At 39.1% G+C, this 17,254-nt stretch overlaps 1 protein-coding gene across 4 annotated transcripts in view; it reads right to left on the reverse strand.

Moving 5' to 3' along the window:
* GPATCH2L (G-patch domain containing 2 like) overlaps window positions 1–17,254 on the reverse strand; it is a 66,356-nt gene that overhangs the window by 12,922 nt on the left and 36,180 nt on the right. For 2 of the 4 annotated variants that reach the window (XM_060004147.1, XM_060004148.1), the window contains exon 9: window positions 7,740–7,834. In XM_060004147.1, the coding sequence (XP_059860130.1) occupies window positions 7,740–7,834 (95 nt within the window). Of the gene's footprint in view, window positions 1–5,980; window positions 7,835–17,254 lie in introns of those variants that run through there. The other 2 variants (XM_060004145.1, XM_069540414.1) reach the window with 2 other exon arrangements.

Genomic DNA, 17,254 nt, shown 5'->3' on the forward strand with positions numbered 1-17,254 from the left:
AAAAAGTCCCAGGACCAGATGGCTTCACAGGCGAATTCTATCAAACATTTAGAGAAGAGCTAACACCTATCCTTCTCAAACTCTTCCAAAATATAGCAGAGGGAGGAACACTCCCAAACTCATTCTACGAGGCCACCATCACCTTGAGACCAAAACCAGACAAAGATGTCACAAAAAAAGAAAACTACAGGCCGCTAACACTGATGAACATAGATGTAAAAATCCTCAACAAAATACTGGCAAACAGAATCCAACAACACATTAAAAGGATCATACACCATGATCAAGTGGTGTTTATCCCAGGAATGCAAGGATTCTTCAATATACGCAAATCAATCAATGTGATAAACCATATTAACAAGGTGAAGGATAAAAACTATATGATCATCTCAATAGATGCAGAAAAAGCTTTTGACAAAATTCAACACCAATTTATGATAAAAACCCTGCAGAAAGTAGGCATAGAGGGAACTTACCTCAACATAATGAAGGGCATATATGACAAACCCACAGCCAACATCGTTTTTAATGGTGAAAAACTGAAACCATTTCCACAAGATCAGGAACAAGACAAGGTTGCCCACTCTCACCACTATTATTCAACATAGTTTTGGAAGTTTTAGCCCTAGCAATCAGAGAAGAAAAAGAAATAAAAGGAATTCAAATCGGAAAAGAAAAAGTAAAACTGTCACTGCTTGCAGATGACATGATACTACACATAGAGAATCCTAAAGATGCTACCAGAAAACTACTAGAGCCAATCAATGAATTTGGTAAAGTAGCAGGATACAAAATTAATGCACAGAAATCTCTCGCATTCCTATACACTAATTATGAAAAATCTGAAAAAGAAATTAAGGAAACACTCCCATTTACCACTGCAACAAAAAGAATAAAATACCTAGGAATAAACCTACCTAAGGAGGCAAAAGACCTGTATGCAGATAACTGTAAGACACTGATGAAAGAAATTAAAGATGATACAAACAGATGGTGAGATATACCATGTTCTTGGATTGGAAGAATCAACACTGTGAAAATGACAACACGACCCAAAGCAATCTACAGATTCAATGCAATTCCTATCAAATTACCAATGGCATTTTTCACAGAACTAGAACAAGAGTTTTTACAGTTTGTATGGAAAGACAAAAGACCCCTAATAGCCAAAACAATCTTGAGAACGAAAAACGGAGCTGGAGGAATCAGGCTCCCTGACTGGAGACTATATTACAAAGCTACAGTAATCAAGACAGTATGGTACTGGCACAAAAACAGAAATATAGATCAATGGGACAGGATAGAAAGCCCGGAGATAAACCCACACACATAGGGTAACCTTATCTTTGACAAAGGAGGCAAGAATATACAAGGGAGAAAAGACAGCCTCTTCAATAAGTGGTGTTGGGAAAACTGGACGGCTACATGTAAAAGAATGAAATTAGAACACTTCCTAACACCATACACAAAAGTAAAACAAAAATGGATTAAAGACCTAAATGTAAGGCCAGAAACTATCAAACTCTTAGAGGAAAACATAGGCAGAACACTATGACATAAATCACAGCAAGATCCTTCTTGACCCACCTCCTACAATAATGGAAATAAAATCAAAAATAAACAAATGGGACCTAATGCAACTTAAAAATCTTTGCACAGCCAAGGAAACCATAAAGAAGACAAAAAGACAACCCTCAGAATGGGAGAAGATATTTGCAAATGAAGCAACTGACAAAGGATTAATCTCCTAAATATACAAGCAGCTCATGCAGCTCAATATCAAAAAAAAACACAAACAATCCAAAAATGGGCAGTAGACCAAAACAGACATTTCTCCAAAGAAGATATACAGATTGCCAACAAACACATGAAAGGATGCTCAAGATCACTAATCATTAGAGAAATGTAAATCAAAACTACAATGAGGTATCATCTCACACCAGTCACAATGGCCATCATCAAAAAGTCTTCAAATAATAAATGTTGGAGAGGGTGTCAAGAAAAGGGAACCCTCTTTCACTGTTGGTCGGAATGTAAATTGATACAGCCACTATGGAGAACAGTATGGAGGTTAAAAAACTAAAAATAGAACTACCATACGACACAGCAATCCCACTACTGGGCATATACCCGGAGAAAACCATAATTCAAAAGGAGTCAGGGGCTTCCCTGGCGGCACAGTGGTTGAGAGTCCGCCTGCCGATGCAGGGGACGCGGGTTTGTGCCCCGGTCCGGGAGGATCCCGCATGCCATGGAGCGGCTGGGCCTGTGAGCCATGGTCGCTGAGCCTGCACGTCCGGAGCCTGTGCTCCGCAATGGGAGAGGCCACAACAGTGAGAGGCCTGCGTACCGCAAAAAAAAAAAAAGAGTCATGTACCACAATGTTCATTGCAGCACTATTTACAATAGCCAGGACATGGAAGCAACCTAAGTGTCCACTGACAGATGAATGGATAAAGAAGATGTGGCACATATATACAATGGAATATTACTCAGCCATAAAAAGAAACAAAATTGAGTTATTTGTAGTGAAGGCGGATGGACCTAGAGTCTGCAGACTCTAAGTCAGAAAGAGAAAAACAAATACCGTATGCTAAAAAAAAAAAAGGTTTTTAAGAACCTAGGGGCAGGACAGGAATAAAGACGCAGACGTAGAGAATGGACTTGAAGACATGGGGAAGGGGAAGGGGAAGCTGGGACGAAGTGAGAGAGTGGCACGGACACATATACACCACCAAAAGTAAAATAGATAGCTAGTGGGAAGCAGCTGCATAGCACAGGGAGATCAGCTTGGTGCTTTGTGACCACCTAGAGGGGTGGGATAGGGAGGGTAGGAAGGAGATGCAAGAGGGAGGGGATATATGGATATATGGATACGTATAGCTAGCTGATTCACTTTGTGATACAGCAGAAACTAACACACCACTGTAAAGCAATTATACTCCAATGAAGATGTTAAAAAAACCAAACCAAAACAAAAAAACTCTGTCCTAGAAAAACTTTGTTTTGCTACATATTTTTTATTATGGTAAAATATATATAAAATGTACCATTCTAATAATTTCTAAGCATACTGTTCAGTAGCATTTAGTATATTCACATTGTTGCACAACCATTACCACCATCCATGTCCAGAACTTTCTCATCATCCCAAATGGAAACTGTCTACCCATTAAACAATAACTCCACATTCTCTTCCTCCTGCAGCCCCCGGCAACCAGCATTCTAGTCTCTGTTTCTACAAATTGGATTGTTTTAGGTACCTCTTATAAGTGGAATCATACAGTATTCATCCTTTTGTGTTTGGCTTATTTCACTTAACATGTTGCCTTCATCCATGTTGTAACATTCATAATTTCATTCTTATAATGAAGGCTTTCAGACTGAGTAATAACCTACTGAATGTATATACCACATTTTATTTATCCATTCATCCAGTGATGAACATTTGGGTTGTTTCTACTTTTTGGCTACTGTCAATAATGCTGCTATGAACATGGGTGTACAAATATCTATTTGAATCTTTGCTTTCAATTCTTTTGGGTATACATCCAGAAGCAGAACTACCATGGATCACATGGTAGTTTTATGTTTAAATTTTTGAGGAACTACCGTATCTTTTTCCACAGTGGCTGCATTATTTTACATTCCCACCAGCAATGCACAAGGTTTCCAATTTCTCCACATCCTTCAAACAACAACTTTTTTTCTTTTTTTTTGATATAGCTATCCTAAGAACTGTGAAATGGCCAAGAGAAACTTTTGCATATGTTCACCTGAAGAATGGTGCAGTACTTTTCACAATAGCGTAAAACAGCATAAGAATATGACTGAAATGTTCATCAAGAACAGTTAATTGTATTATATCTGTCAACTGATAAAATGGAATACCATACATATGGCAGTAAGAAAATGAATGGATTCTGGTAGGATAAGACCTGAACGAATCTCAAGAACATAAATGGGTGAAACTTGTAACTTATAAAATACAACATTCCATTACACAAGGTTCAAAAACATGCAAAACTAGACAATATACTGCTTAGAGATACATATGTCTGTAAAAACTAGTTGAAAAAAACAAAGAATGACAAATGATTAACCAAAAATATATATCAGGATAATGGTTACCTCTGAGGAGAGTGGGAAGAAAAATTTAAAGGTGATGTTCCTTTTCTTAAAGTGGATGGTGGGTATATGGATAGTTGCTGTATTGGTTTTCTTTATATCTTATACATTTTCTATAAATGTTCTTTTGTGGCCATTCAATATTTATTTTAAAAAACATTTTTAACTTTAGAAAACATTTAAACTTAATTAAAAGGCACAGTAGGCAATAAGAGTCTGCCCTATGACTCCTGAGACAAGGGCCAACCTGAAATGGAACTACTACTGAATCCAATCACAGGATTAGAATAATATTGAGAATAACTGTTTCATCTTTAATATTCTATTCATTTATTCATACAACAAATATCTAGAGACTGCTCTATGTGTGGAGCATTATTTTTTAGATGCAGTGGGGTACAGCAGTGAGCAAGACAGGTAAAAATTCCTGCCCTTGTGAATGCATCGCTAGCATTGCTGGCCTGGTATTTGAAATCTTATGTAACTAATTAACAGGTTAACTGTTGGGTACCCTTCTAAGGACACATATCCTATCCCAGGGTGAAGAAGGTCAGAAATGGCTCTTGGATGGCCAAAACAGTCAGGGCTCGTGGGAATTCCCTGCCGGTCCAGTGGTTAGGACTCCGCGCCTCCACTGCAGAGGGCACGGATTCAATCCCTGGTCAGGGAAGTAAGATCCCGCCAAAAAAAAAAAAAACAAAAGTCAGGGCTCTTAACAGAATATCTTATTATCCCAATTCTCCTTCACCTACAGCCATGTGTTTACTTTTTTTTTTTTTTTAATTTTTTAAATTTTTTTGCGGTATGCGGGCCTCTCACTGCTGCGGCCCCTCCCGCCGCAGAGCACAAGCTCCGGACGCGCAGGCTCAGCGGCCATGGCTCACGGGCCCAGCCGCCCCGCGGCATGTGGGATCCTCTCGGACCGGGGCACGAACCCGCGTTCTCCACATCGGCAGGCAGACTCTCAACCACTGCGCCACCAGGGAAGCCCCATGTGTTTACTTTATAAAGGAATGGGATTTGCCCACCCAAAGCTCTGATTTGCCATTCTAATGAAGAAAATCATCTCAAGGAAAAGAAGTCATATTTTCATCTGAGTTCCTTATGTTTCTTATAACTACTTAAGTCTCTCAAATTTTAGAGAGAATAACCCTTTTTTCTCTTCCAGTTACAATCTTTAAGAAAATATATGACAGCTGGTACACTTCAGCATGAGGGAGACATTGGTGGGCATTCCCTGTTCTGCTGTATCGACCTGAAAAGCAGGTTAACACAGTTACTCACTAGGATCCAGGGGTGGATCTGTACACCAGGCACCTGCATGTTATAAAGCCATAGAGGGAAGGGGAGTGGAGATAAAATGAAGAAAATAGAGGTGCTACACTTTCAAGATGGATCTACCTAATGACCCTATGAAAAGGTCCTTTTCCCTGGCCTTTGTTAATATTAGTACGAAAAAGACAGGAAGGCATGTTATTCCCTTTTGCTCTTCACCTTTCTAGCCTTATTAATATCTTTAAATGCAGTCAACTTAAAACTTTCCACTAGTGGGGGAGGGGAAAAGGGAAAAGATTTGTGGCTGCATGTTTAAGAAAGAAGCTGAATTCATCACAGTGACAGGAGAGAGTGTTGGCAGAGATCTGAGCTATTTATTCTTTTAGGAAAATCCTATAAAGAATGACACAAGGAAGCCTCTATCTGCAGTCTTGTTCATCACACTGGTGAGGAGTCCGATAACAGATGTATGCAGGAGCATGATTTAATGGCAGGAGCTGGCCCCTGATGTGTATTAATACAGCGGCAAAGCGGAACGCACCTCTCTTCATCACTCATTTCTATAAAAGAGGTGGAATCCGAGATGGCCCGACGTTAGGCAGAGCAAGCCCATTTGTTCTACTGACTGATGGCGTGGGCTTGGGCTATGTCCTTCACCTCCATGGGGCACTCAGGTTGTGGATAGAAAACAAAAAAAATGTTCAGTGAAGCAGGCCTGAGTCAACAAGTGAGAGGAGTTGGGCTCAGTAGGGGAAATGCTGAATGCTCAAGTCTTGGTTAATACTTCCCAGTACATTTCCTGATTTGAATATGGAATAAGGATTATAAACTTCTCAACAGCTCTTCTCTTATAAACAACTAAAAGCTAAAAATAGAGCTAGATATTAAGGGGGAAAAAAAGAACAAAAAGATAAAGACTGTGTTTTATTGCTTCCAATTCCACAGACTGGATGAGGATCTGGGTTTTGACATGGAGTCATGGTTTGGAACCAATTCTGTCGTATACAAGACCAAACACCTGCAGTGTTTAAGAGGGCAGCTCAAGAGTCATAGGGAAATTGGTCTGATCTTGGCTCTACAATTTATTAACCATATAACCTCAGTGAGTGATTTAACCTCTCTAAGCCTTAATTTTCCCATGTGTAAACTGGGAATAAAAACAGCATCTGCCTTATAAAGTTGTTGCAAAGGTTAAGTGAAATAATTCATGTAAAATGTTCAGCTCAGAGCACAGCCATGTGAAAATCCCTAAGAAAAACTTACTACAATCATCAGACCCATGGTTAAGAATGTTCAGTATGAACCACTGCCAAGCAACCATTCCAAACAGAAGCTCAAACAGGTCAATTTCAGAGTATGTTGAAACTTACTAAGTAAAGTTAGAGAAATAAGAGTTCCTATCTGTCTGAGGTCTACTCTTTACTCAGGCATCAATTACTCTGATCTATATAATATATAGTATTTTCTGAAGAAAATAAAATAATTTATGATATGCTCAATTCCCTCAGAGTGAATTCACCATCATCAAGAAAATAACCATAGGTATTTCTGATAGGTCCTACAAGCAGATATGCCCTTTTTAACCAGAGCAATTCACCCCAAAATGTATTGAAATACACAAAGTATTATTTCCTATGATTAATAATTACATTTAATTATCTTCTCTTAACTTCAAAGAAAAATATCTATAGACATCCAGTATTCTTACTGATATAAATACGTAATTATTCCCCTTTTTTCATTTAAGGATAACATACCTGTATGTATGTAAATGTGCAGCTCAGTGAATCTTTACATGTATACACACTCATGTAATCCCCACCTAGTTCTTGATATAAAGTATTTCCAGCATCCCAGAAGACTTTTTTATGTCCTCCTCTGGTCACTACCTCCCACTGAAGATAACCATTATTTTGGTTTCTATGAACCAGTTTTGCCTAGAAAACCTTAAGTTTTAACTTGAAAACTTAATTAGAAATTTCTTGAATGGTAGAATATTAGCACTCTATTAGACATTAAAACAGTGATAATGTATTGTGCTGTATACCAAACATGAAAGTAAATAAATCCATATGGCTCCTTCGCTATTGACTAAACTGCCACCCTACCAGGATTTTCATTACCACACACCTAATTTCCTGTCTGTGCTAAAGCAAAAGTACAGATGACTAAAGACTGTTGATAGTGGAATATAGGGATTCAAACTCAAGAAAGCTGTAAGACACAGTGGAAAAGCACAGACTTCAGGGTCAGAGATGAAAAGGTATATAAAACATATAATTCAGTGCCTGACACACAGTAGGTGGTCAATAAAGGATAACTACATATATAATTACTGGCACTTGGGCTGGACAGAGATGCTGTAGCCACAGGTTTCCGTTTCCTCTTGATGTCACGTGAACATGGCGGTCCTAGGTGTATGTTTGCCTGTCTGCAGATATGAGAAAGAAAAAATACTGTTTTAACTTCGTAATTCTTATTGTAAGAGAATATGTTCAGCCCAGATGAAACCCCTGACCCATTATAGACATAGACTAACAAAATGGGCACCATCCTTTGCCATCAAGTGTCAGTACAAGTTTATTCAGAATTAATCATAACTTATTCTTTATATACTATATATACCCACTGTAAACTTCTTATCTGAATTCATGATTAATTTCAATAAGTATGTATTTCATTACATGCTCTTTTTTGTACAATTATTTTTCATAAAAACTATAAGCGAAATTGTTCTAAACTCACTAATGAAATATCTATTCCCAACTGGTAATATATTGAAAAGTTTAACATTACATGAACACAGGTATTTGCACAGAATTTTAATAGGAAGTTTAACCCTTCTATCACTATAAATCTGGATTTTTAATAGTGTCTATATTACATAATAAGTAAGTTTAGTTTCTGTGATTTTTAAAAACATGTGGCAAAAATATGTTCCCTCAACTGAATATTCAGCTTATTTAAAAAAAAAAGAAAGGGGGGACTTCCCTGGCGGTCCAGTGGTTAAGACTCTGTGCTTCCACTGCAGGGGGTGTGCGTTTGATCCCTGGTCAGGGAACTAAGATCTCACATGCCACACGTCGCGGCCAGAAGAAAAAAAAAGAGTGAGAGCTTCAAAGCTAGAAAAGCAAAAGATTCTCTGAAAGGCAATGGACTTAACAATGAAATAGCTGGTAAACTATTTTTTTTAATTTTTATTTTTATATTGGAGTATAGTTGATTTACAATATTGTGTTAGTTTCAGGTGTACAGCAAAGTGATTCAGTTAAACATATACATATATCCATTCTTTTTCAGATTCTTTTCCTATACAGGTTATTACAGAACACTGAGTAGAGTTCCCTGTGATATACAGTAGGTTCCTGTTGATTATCTATTTTATATATAATAGTGTATATATGTTAATCCCAAACTCCTAATTTATCCCTCCCACAACCTTTCCCATTCAGTAACCATAAATTTGCTTTCTACGTGTTTCTGTTTTGTAAGTAAGTTCATTTGTATAGCTTTTTAGATTCCACACAAAAGTGATGTCGTATGGTATTTGTCTTTGTCTGACTTACTTCACTTAGTATGATAATCTCTAGGTCCATCCATGTTGCTGTAAACGGCATTATTTCATTCCTTTTTATGGCTGAGTAATATTCCACTGTATATACGTACCACATCTTCTTTATCCATTCTTCTGTCAATGGACATTTAGGTTGCTTCTATACCTTGGCTATTGTAAATAGTGCTGCAATGAACATTGGGGTGCATGTATCTTTTTTTTTTAACATCTTTATTGGAGTATAATTGCTCCACAATGGTGTGTTAGTTTCTGCTTTATAACAAAGTGAATCAGCTATATATATACATATATCCCCATATCTCCTCCCTCTTGTGTCTCCCTCCCACCCTCCCTATCCCACCCTCTAGGTGGTCACAAAGCACCGAGCTGATCTCCCTGTGCTACGTGGATGCTTCCCACCAGCTATCCACTTTACACTTGGTAGTGTATATATGTCCATGCCACTCTCTCACTTTGTCCCAGCTTACCCTTCCCCCTCCCCGTGTCCTCAAGTCCATTCTCTATGTCTGCGTCTTTATTCCTGTCCTACCCCTAGGTTCTTCAGAAACCTTTTTTTTTTTTCTAGATTCCATATATATGTGTTAGCATATGGTATTTGTTTTTCTCTTTCTGACTTACTTCACTCTGTATGACAGACTCATTTTCTCTGGATATATGCTCAGGAGTGGACTGCTGGATCATATGATAATTCTATTTTTAGTTTTCTGAGGAACCTCCACACTGTTTTCTACAGTGGATGCACTAACTTACATTCCCACCAACAATGTAGGAGGGTTTCCTTTTCTCCACACCCTCTCCAGCATTTCTTATTTGTAGACTTTTTAATGATGGCCATTCTGACTGGCATGAGGTGGTACGTCTCTGTAGTTTTGATTTGCATTTCTCTAATGATTAGTGATGTTGAGCATCTTTTCATGTGCATTGTGGCCATCTGTATGTCTTCTTTGGAGAAATGTCTTTTTAGATCTTCTGCCCACTTTTTGACTGGGTTGTTTATTTTTTTTGCCATTGAGCTGCATGAGCTGTTTGTATATTTTGGAGATTGATCCCTTGTCAGTTGATTCGTTTGCAAATATTTTCTCCCATTCTGTGGGTTGTCTTTTTGTTTTGTTTATGGTTTCCTTTGCTGTGCAAAAGCTTTTAAGTTTAATCAGGTCCCATTTGTTTATTTTTGTTTTTATTTTCATTACTCTAGGAGGTGGATCCAAAAAGATATTGCTGTGATTTATGTCAAAGAGTGTTCTACCTATGTTTTCCTCTAAGAATTTTATAGTATCTGGTCTTATATTTAGGTCTTTAATCCACTTTGAGTTTATTTTTGTGTATGGTGTTAAGAGAATATTCTAATTTCATTCTTTTACAAGTAGCTGTCCAGTGTTTCCAGCTCCACTTATGGAAGAGACTGTCTTTTCTCCATTGTATATTCTTGCCTCCTTTTGTCGTAGATTAATTGACCACAGATGCATGGATTTATCTCTGGACTTTCTATCCTGTTCCATTGATTTGTATTTCTGTTTTTGTGCCAGTACCAATACTGTTTTGATGACTGTAGCTTTGTAGCATAGTCTGAAGTCAGGGAGCCTGATTCCTCCATCTCTGTTTTTCTTTCTCAAGATTGCTTTGGCTATTCCGGGTCTTTTGTGTCTCCATACAAATTTTAATATTTTTTGTTCTAGTTCTGTGAAAAATGCCATTGGTAATTTGATGGGGATTGCACTGAATCTGCAGATTGCCTTGGGTAGTACAGTCATTTTGACAATACTGATTCTTCCAATCCAAGAATATATTTTTCCATCTGTTTGTCTCATCTTCGATTTCTTTCATCAGTGTCTTATAGTTTTCGGAATACAGGTCTTCTGCCTCTTTAGGTAGGTTTACTCCTGGTATTATATTCTTTTTGATGCAATGGTAAAAGGGATTGTTTCCTTAATTTCTCTTTCTGATCTTTTGTTGTTAGTGTACAGAAATCAAAGAAATTTCTGTGTATTAATTTTGTATCCTGCAACTTTACAGAATTCACTGATGAGCTCTAGTAGTTTTCTGGTAGCATCTTTAGAATTTTCTATGTATAGTATCATGTCATCTGCAAACAGTGACGGTTTTACTTCTTCTTTTCCAATTTGGATTTCTTTCATTTCTTTTTCTTCTCTGATTGCCATAGCTAGGACGCTGGTATGCTATTTTAGTTCCCTACTTCCTCCTTCCTCTCAACCTAGATAGATCCTACCCCTGACTAAGGACCAAGCTGAGCCTCACGTTTATACAAAGCTTTCCTTGAACATCTTAGGCCTTATCTACCATGAATCATTATTTAACCGGTGTATACATATCTTTTTTCCCTAATGAGGCTAATCTCCTTGAGAACAGGGACTATATTTACATTTCTTTCATAATTTTCCAGTGACCTACCAACTTCCGCACAAGGCATATAGCTGATCCCCACTAAATATCTGTTGAAAAGAACTGATACGAATGACTACAAGTTCTAAAAACAAAATACTCAACTGTACACTTATAGGTGGTTAAAATGGTAAAAAAAAATTTTTTTTGGCCATGTCGCACAGCTTACAGGATCTTAGTTGCCCACCAGGATTGAACCCGGGCCCACAGCAATGAAAGTGTCAAGTCCTAACCACTGGACTGCCAGGGAATTCCCTAAAATGGTAAATTTTATGTTATGATATTTTACCACAATTTTTAAAACATAGCCAGAGTACAAAACATATAAAAAGGACTCTAATAAAATTATATCAGATGAACTCCTAATTCGTAGTCCTAGTTGGGGATTCAATCTCATGGCTTAATAGTCTTAAAACTGAAACCTCAGTCAAATCTAAAAGAACCTAGTTAGCAAGGCAACAAGACTACTGTTGAATGGGCAAATTTTCCTATTCAGAGGTCCCCAATCTGGCAACTTCCACAGTTTAAAAGCATATGGAGGGCTTCCCTGGTGGCGCAGTGGTTAGGAATCCGCCTGCCAATGCAGGCGACACAGCTTCGAGCCCTGGTCCTGGAAGATCCCACATGCCGCGGAGCAACTAAGCCCATGTGCCCCACAGCTACTGAAGCCTGCACGCCTAGAGCCCATGCTCCACAACAAGACAGGCCACCACCAATGAGAAGCCCATGCACCACAACGAAGAGTAGACCCCACTCGCCGCAACCAGACAAAAGCCTGAGCACAGCAACGAAGACCCAACGCAGCCAAAAATAAATAAATAAAAAAAATAAATTTTAAAAAAGCATATGGGCCTGTGTATGCACATGGGTTCTCTCTCTCTCTCTCTCTCTCTCTCTCTCTCACACACACACACACACACACACACACACACACACACACTCTTTAAAGAGCAAAAGCTTAGGAGTCAATTCAATTTATAAATAAGAAAATAAAAGAATTTGACTGAAATCATAAGAAAACTTTTAGAATGCAAAGAACACTACAACAGGTAGATATTTACAATATAAAGCCTGTGGTTTGGAAAATTCCACCAAATCACCTTATATTGATCATTTACATCTATACGGCAAAAGAGTTAACTGCAAGTTAGGTACTCCATGAATAGTTAATTCTGAAATCCCAAAGTGAAATGTAAGTATAAACATGTAAAATAGGGAAACAATCCATTTTTCATATCCTACAGAGTCCTGGGAATAAGTCTAAATCAGCATGCTGATTTAATAATTAGAAACATGGAGGACAGAACATCAAAGGTAGACAGGTCTAAATGCAGAGGTGATAATTTCCTTTGAAGCCAAAGACACAGGCAGAAAAGAAAGTGACACTACAAATTTTGTTTCTCCTCAAAACAGAAAAATGTACAGAATAGAACTTCCATTTTTTCCACAAACAAGGTACTTGAGTATTAACTATCCAAGCTCTTTGCTCTAATTCAATCATGCTTCTCCTAAAGACCTTCAGAAAGAGAAACAAGTCAAACAAAGGGTAACAGTTTACAGCCATGCTCTTCTTTACCTTAAGCTCACTAAAGGACTCTCCAAAACTTTTCAGATTAAATGTTAACACCATTTCTTCAAACTAAACTATGTTATTAGACAAGACAGTGGTTACCCTTGAGCTGTGGGTAGTAGGGGAAGAGGGACAGTGACTAGAAAAGGCACAGGGAACTTTTGGGATTCTTTCTTAATGTTCTGTTTCTGGATCTAGATGCTGGGTTACTTGGATACGGCTTCATGAAAATTCATCAGGTGTATATTTCTTTGTACACTTCTCTGTATGTGTATTATCCTTCAATAAAAAGTTTAATTAAAAAATATTGCTCTTTGGGCTTCCCTGGTGGTGCAGTGGTTGAGAGTCTGCCTGCCAATGCAGGGGACACGGGTTTGAGCCCTGGTCTGGGAAGATCCCACATGCTGTGGAGCAGCTAAGCCTGTGCACCACAACTACTAAGCCTGTGTTCTAGAGCCCGTGAGCCACAACTACTGAGCCCGCATGCCACAACTACTGAAGCCCGCGTGCCTAGACCCTGTGCTCCACAACAAGAGAAGCCACCGCAATGAGAAGCCTGCGCACTGCAACAAAGAGTAGCCCTGGCTCGCCGCAACCAGAGAAAAGCCCGCGCAGCAACGAAGACCTAACGCAGCCAAAAATAAATAAATAAAATAAAATAAATAAATTTATATATAAAAAAATATTGCTCTTCAAGGTCAATCAGTGTTTATAAAATGCTAAGTTTTGACAGATGCAAAATAACAAGCAGAAGAAAAGCACTCAAAAGGGTTTTAAGATAGTAATTCTCAAAGTATTAACTTGAGCTAAATGAAATAAATACTGCCTTTTATTTACACACCATCCATCATTTCACAGCTCTTCATGTTTGATGTATGTCAGTAAGATGGTTGAAGGCACATATTATCACTCCTTTATGGATCTAGTAAGTAACATTTATCTCACATTTTCCAGGAATGACACATTTTGGAGTAAAAAGATGAAGCCATTTATGTACCAAAATGTTTACATTTTTAACCGCTTTAAATGGAAATATGGCAGTTTTTAAATGCTTATCTATTTCAGTAAAATGAAAATAAGTATTACTTACCTACTATTCTGCACATAGTTACTCACTGCACTATATTGTGCAATGTCCTTAGAAGGCTGCTGTGGACTCAAAGGCTTAGGTGGCCCTTGCACTACCAGCCCCTCTAGGCCTTGCTTCTTGGATCCCCACTCGTCCCTGCTCGGTGATGTTAAGGGCTTCAGGGTTAATTGTCCCTACGTTAAACGACCCCCCACCCTGACTGCTAAGCCTTCAGCCTGTAACTTCTCTGCAGTAAACGATCTACTTCTGCCACCCCATTCCCACTCCTAATTGTTATGCCTTCAAATTTTGTAAATTCCTCTGGTTATAACTTAGGAAAGAACTGAAGGCTTTCTGAAACCAGGTAACACAGTTTATTAAGTCAATAACCTTATTTTGTTGTAAAAGTACATATTTCTGTGTGGACTATTGCCTTTCTACTCAGGAGGGTTTTTTTTTTTGCTCCTTTCATTGTTTACTGAGTTTTTACTGAGCACTGGGTGGGTTCGGTGGTGAACACAACACCAGTCTCTTCCCTAATGGGCTTGTAGCCTAGTCCCATTTCCAGCTGCACAGCTTTCCTACTTACAGAATCTGCATAAGAGAGAAACTGAGGCAGAGATAAAGAGAAGTCATGTTCATTCCTAAAATTCAGCTTAGTGCTCCTTCCCTCTTAAAACATTTCTCTTAAGATCATTTCCAGGTTGGAGAGCTATTTCAAAAGAAGTAGAATAACTTCACAACTTAGGGCTGAGTACAGAAGGTATATCTTCTCTGTGTGCCTTCCTAGTAAAGATATGGGGAGGGAGGATGAGACACAGCCGAACTGTTACAGTAGGACAGGTCCAAGTGAACCCTAGTAATGGTAGAGTTTACAGCTTGGGGAAATCTAATTTTCCCTACTTGGGAAAAACCTTAGAGCAGGGGTCCCCAACCCCTGGGCCACGGACAGCTACCAGTCCGCAGCCTGTTAGGAACCGGGCCGCACAGCAGGAGGTGAGTGGCGGGCAAGCGAGTCAAGCTTCATCTGCCGCTCCCCATCTCTCACATTACTGCCTGAACCATCCCCCATCCCCCCACCCTGTCTGTGGAAATACTGTCTTCCATGAAACTGGTGCCAAAAAGGTTGGGAACCGCTGCCTTAGAGGACAAAGAAGGACGGGAACTCAGAACGAGCCAGGGGAAAGTCAAGAGGAAGCTGGGTGCTCGGAGCAGGAGAGTTAAAGGAGACAGGAGATGAACCTGCCGTGCTGTGCAGCACATTAAGAACGTTAGGAGAGGCCTGCACAGGAGTGGAGAGCACTCTGTGTGGGCTGGAAGGGCCCCTTGTGTTCTTTGAGGACCTGTGCGTGGCGGCAGGCAACTGCTGCAGCTCAGCTTCCTATTCAAGAGGCAGTTCCAATTTTCTGTTTATCCCCCAAAATTCCATATCTATAAATTGTAGACATAAAGCATTAAGGAAGGGAAAGAAAAATAGACTGAACTATCCCCACCCCCATTTTCACTTAGAAGTATTTAACCACTTGGCTCCCTTTCTGTTTAATGTGTTATTTCTTTAATTCGTGTTGTTTTATTTTTGTATCATGTTACTTTTTTTTTCACTGTACACGGGCCTCACTCCTGTGGCCTCTCCCGTTGCGGAGCACAGGCTCCGGACACACAGGCTCAGCGGCCATGGCTCACGGGCCCAGCTGCTCTGCGGCATGTGGGATCCTCCCGGACCGGGGCACAAACCTGGGTCCCCTGCATCGGCAGGCAGACTCTCAACCACTGCGCCACCAGGGAAGCCCAAAATAAACTGGTTTTTTGTTTGTTTGTTTGTTTTGTTTTTTTGCGATACATGGGCCTCTCACTGTTGTGGCCTCTCCCGTTGCGGAGCACAGGCTCCAGAAGCGCAGGCCCAGCCGCCATGGCTCACGGGCCCAGCCACTCCGAGGCGTGTGGGATTTTCCCGGACCGGGGCACGAATGTATCATGTTACTTTTTTGTAGACCTTTTATATTTTGGTTATTATAAACTACTACATTATTTTCGTTATTAAACTACTTTTTTGTATTCTGAAGAACAAAAAGAAAATTGTGTTCTTTTACTCTGTGTCGCTGTCTCACAAGACAGAAACTGAAAAGGGACAACACACAGGCGAGGCATCACAAAGGACAGGAGAAGAGTGTGAGCTTCCCCTTCTCACCAACACACAAACCCCCATCCTTATAGGTTGAACGGCAGAAGATTTAACTAGATTTTTAAAAACTCTTTTTAAGAGCAGTACACAGTTGCTTTTGTGTTGAACCATGTACTGTGTGAGGAGGGACAGGACCTTTCAATTATGCAGGGGCAAAAAAGGCTAAGTATTAGTTAAGCTAAAATCTCTACCAAGTTAAAACTTCCTTCTCAGTTGAAGTGGCATATGGTTATCAGAATCATGTAAGGAACTTTCACAAAATACACATCTCCCACCATGCTGGGATAGGAGAAGAATCTGTAATGTTTATTTTGAAATTCTTCCTCAGGTAATTCTCATAAGCTTCTACCTACTGTGAAAATTACTGAGCTAAAAAAAACAGACCAAATTCCCAAAGCCAAGCTAGTCCATAAAACAAATCTAAATATTTAACTTAAAGAATAACAGAATGACTAAATGAATATAAATGTAGATGAAAGTATTGTTCCCCAGTATGCAAGCAATGAACCCAGAGAAAAGACAGACAGCGAAGCTCACTCTTTTTCTGTTTCATCTGATCTGGGCCTCAGTACTCTTTGGGCACTACTTCTTTCACAGCATGAATGCCAGGTCAGTACTTCCCCTAAAAGCATCACATTCAGCAGCATTTCCCGAAAAGAACTTAGGGAGGTGGAGGTGGAATGAACGTTAAAAATAATAAATACACTCTTTAAAAATTCTTACTTCAGGAAGAATCAGTAAATTCACTTCATAAATGTGAAGGTGAATGCTGAAGATTAACAATTAATTGAAAGAGTATTCTGTATATCCACACATAAACAAAACAAATCTATTTCATTTTTTACTGCAGGTAACTGAAAAGATCAGGTGAGTTGTTAAAACTGCAGTGTTACTTAGGAAACTAGGCAGATCACTATGTCCCTGGGGCAGGAATGTACTTTTAGGGAAAAACAAAAACAAAACTTACTTTGAGAAATACATGCATGTTTAATAGAACCAATGTTGGCAAAAAATAACTGAAGTGACTGCTTTAGATTTAGAACAAAGATGTTTAGA

This window comes from Delphinus delphis, chromosome 2 (assembly GCF_949987515.2).
Source record: "Delphinus delphis chromosome 2, mDelDel1.2, whole genome shotgun sequence".
In the NCBI taxonomy this organism is placed as follows: Eukaryota; Metazoa; Chordata; class Mammalia; order Artiodactyla; family Delphinidae; genus Delphinus; species Delphinus delphis.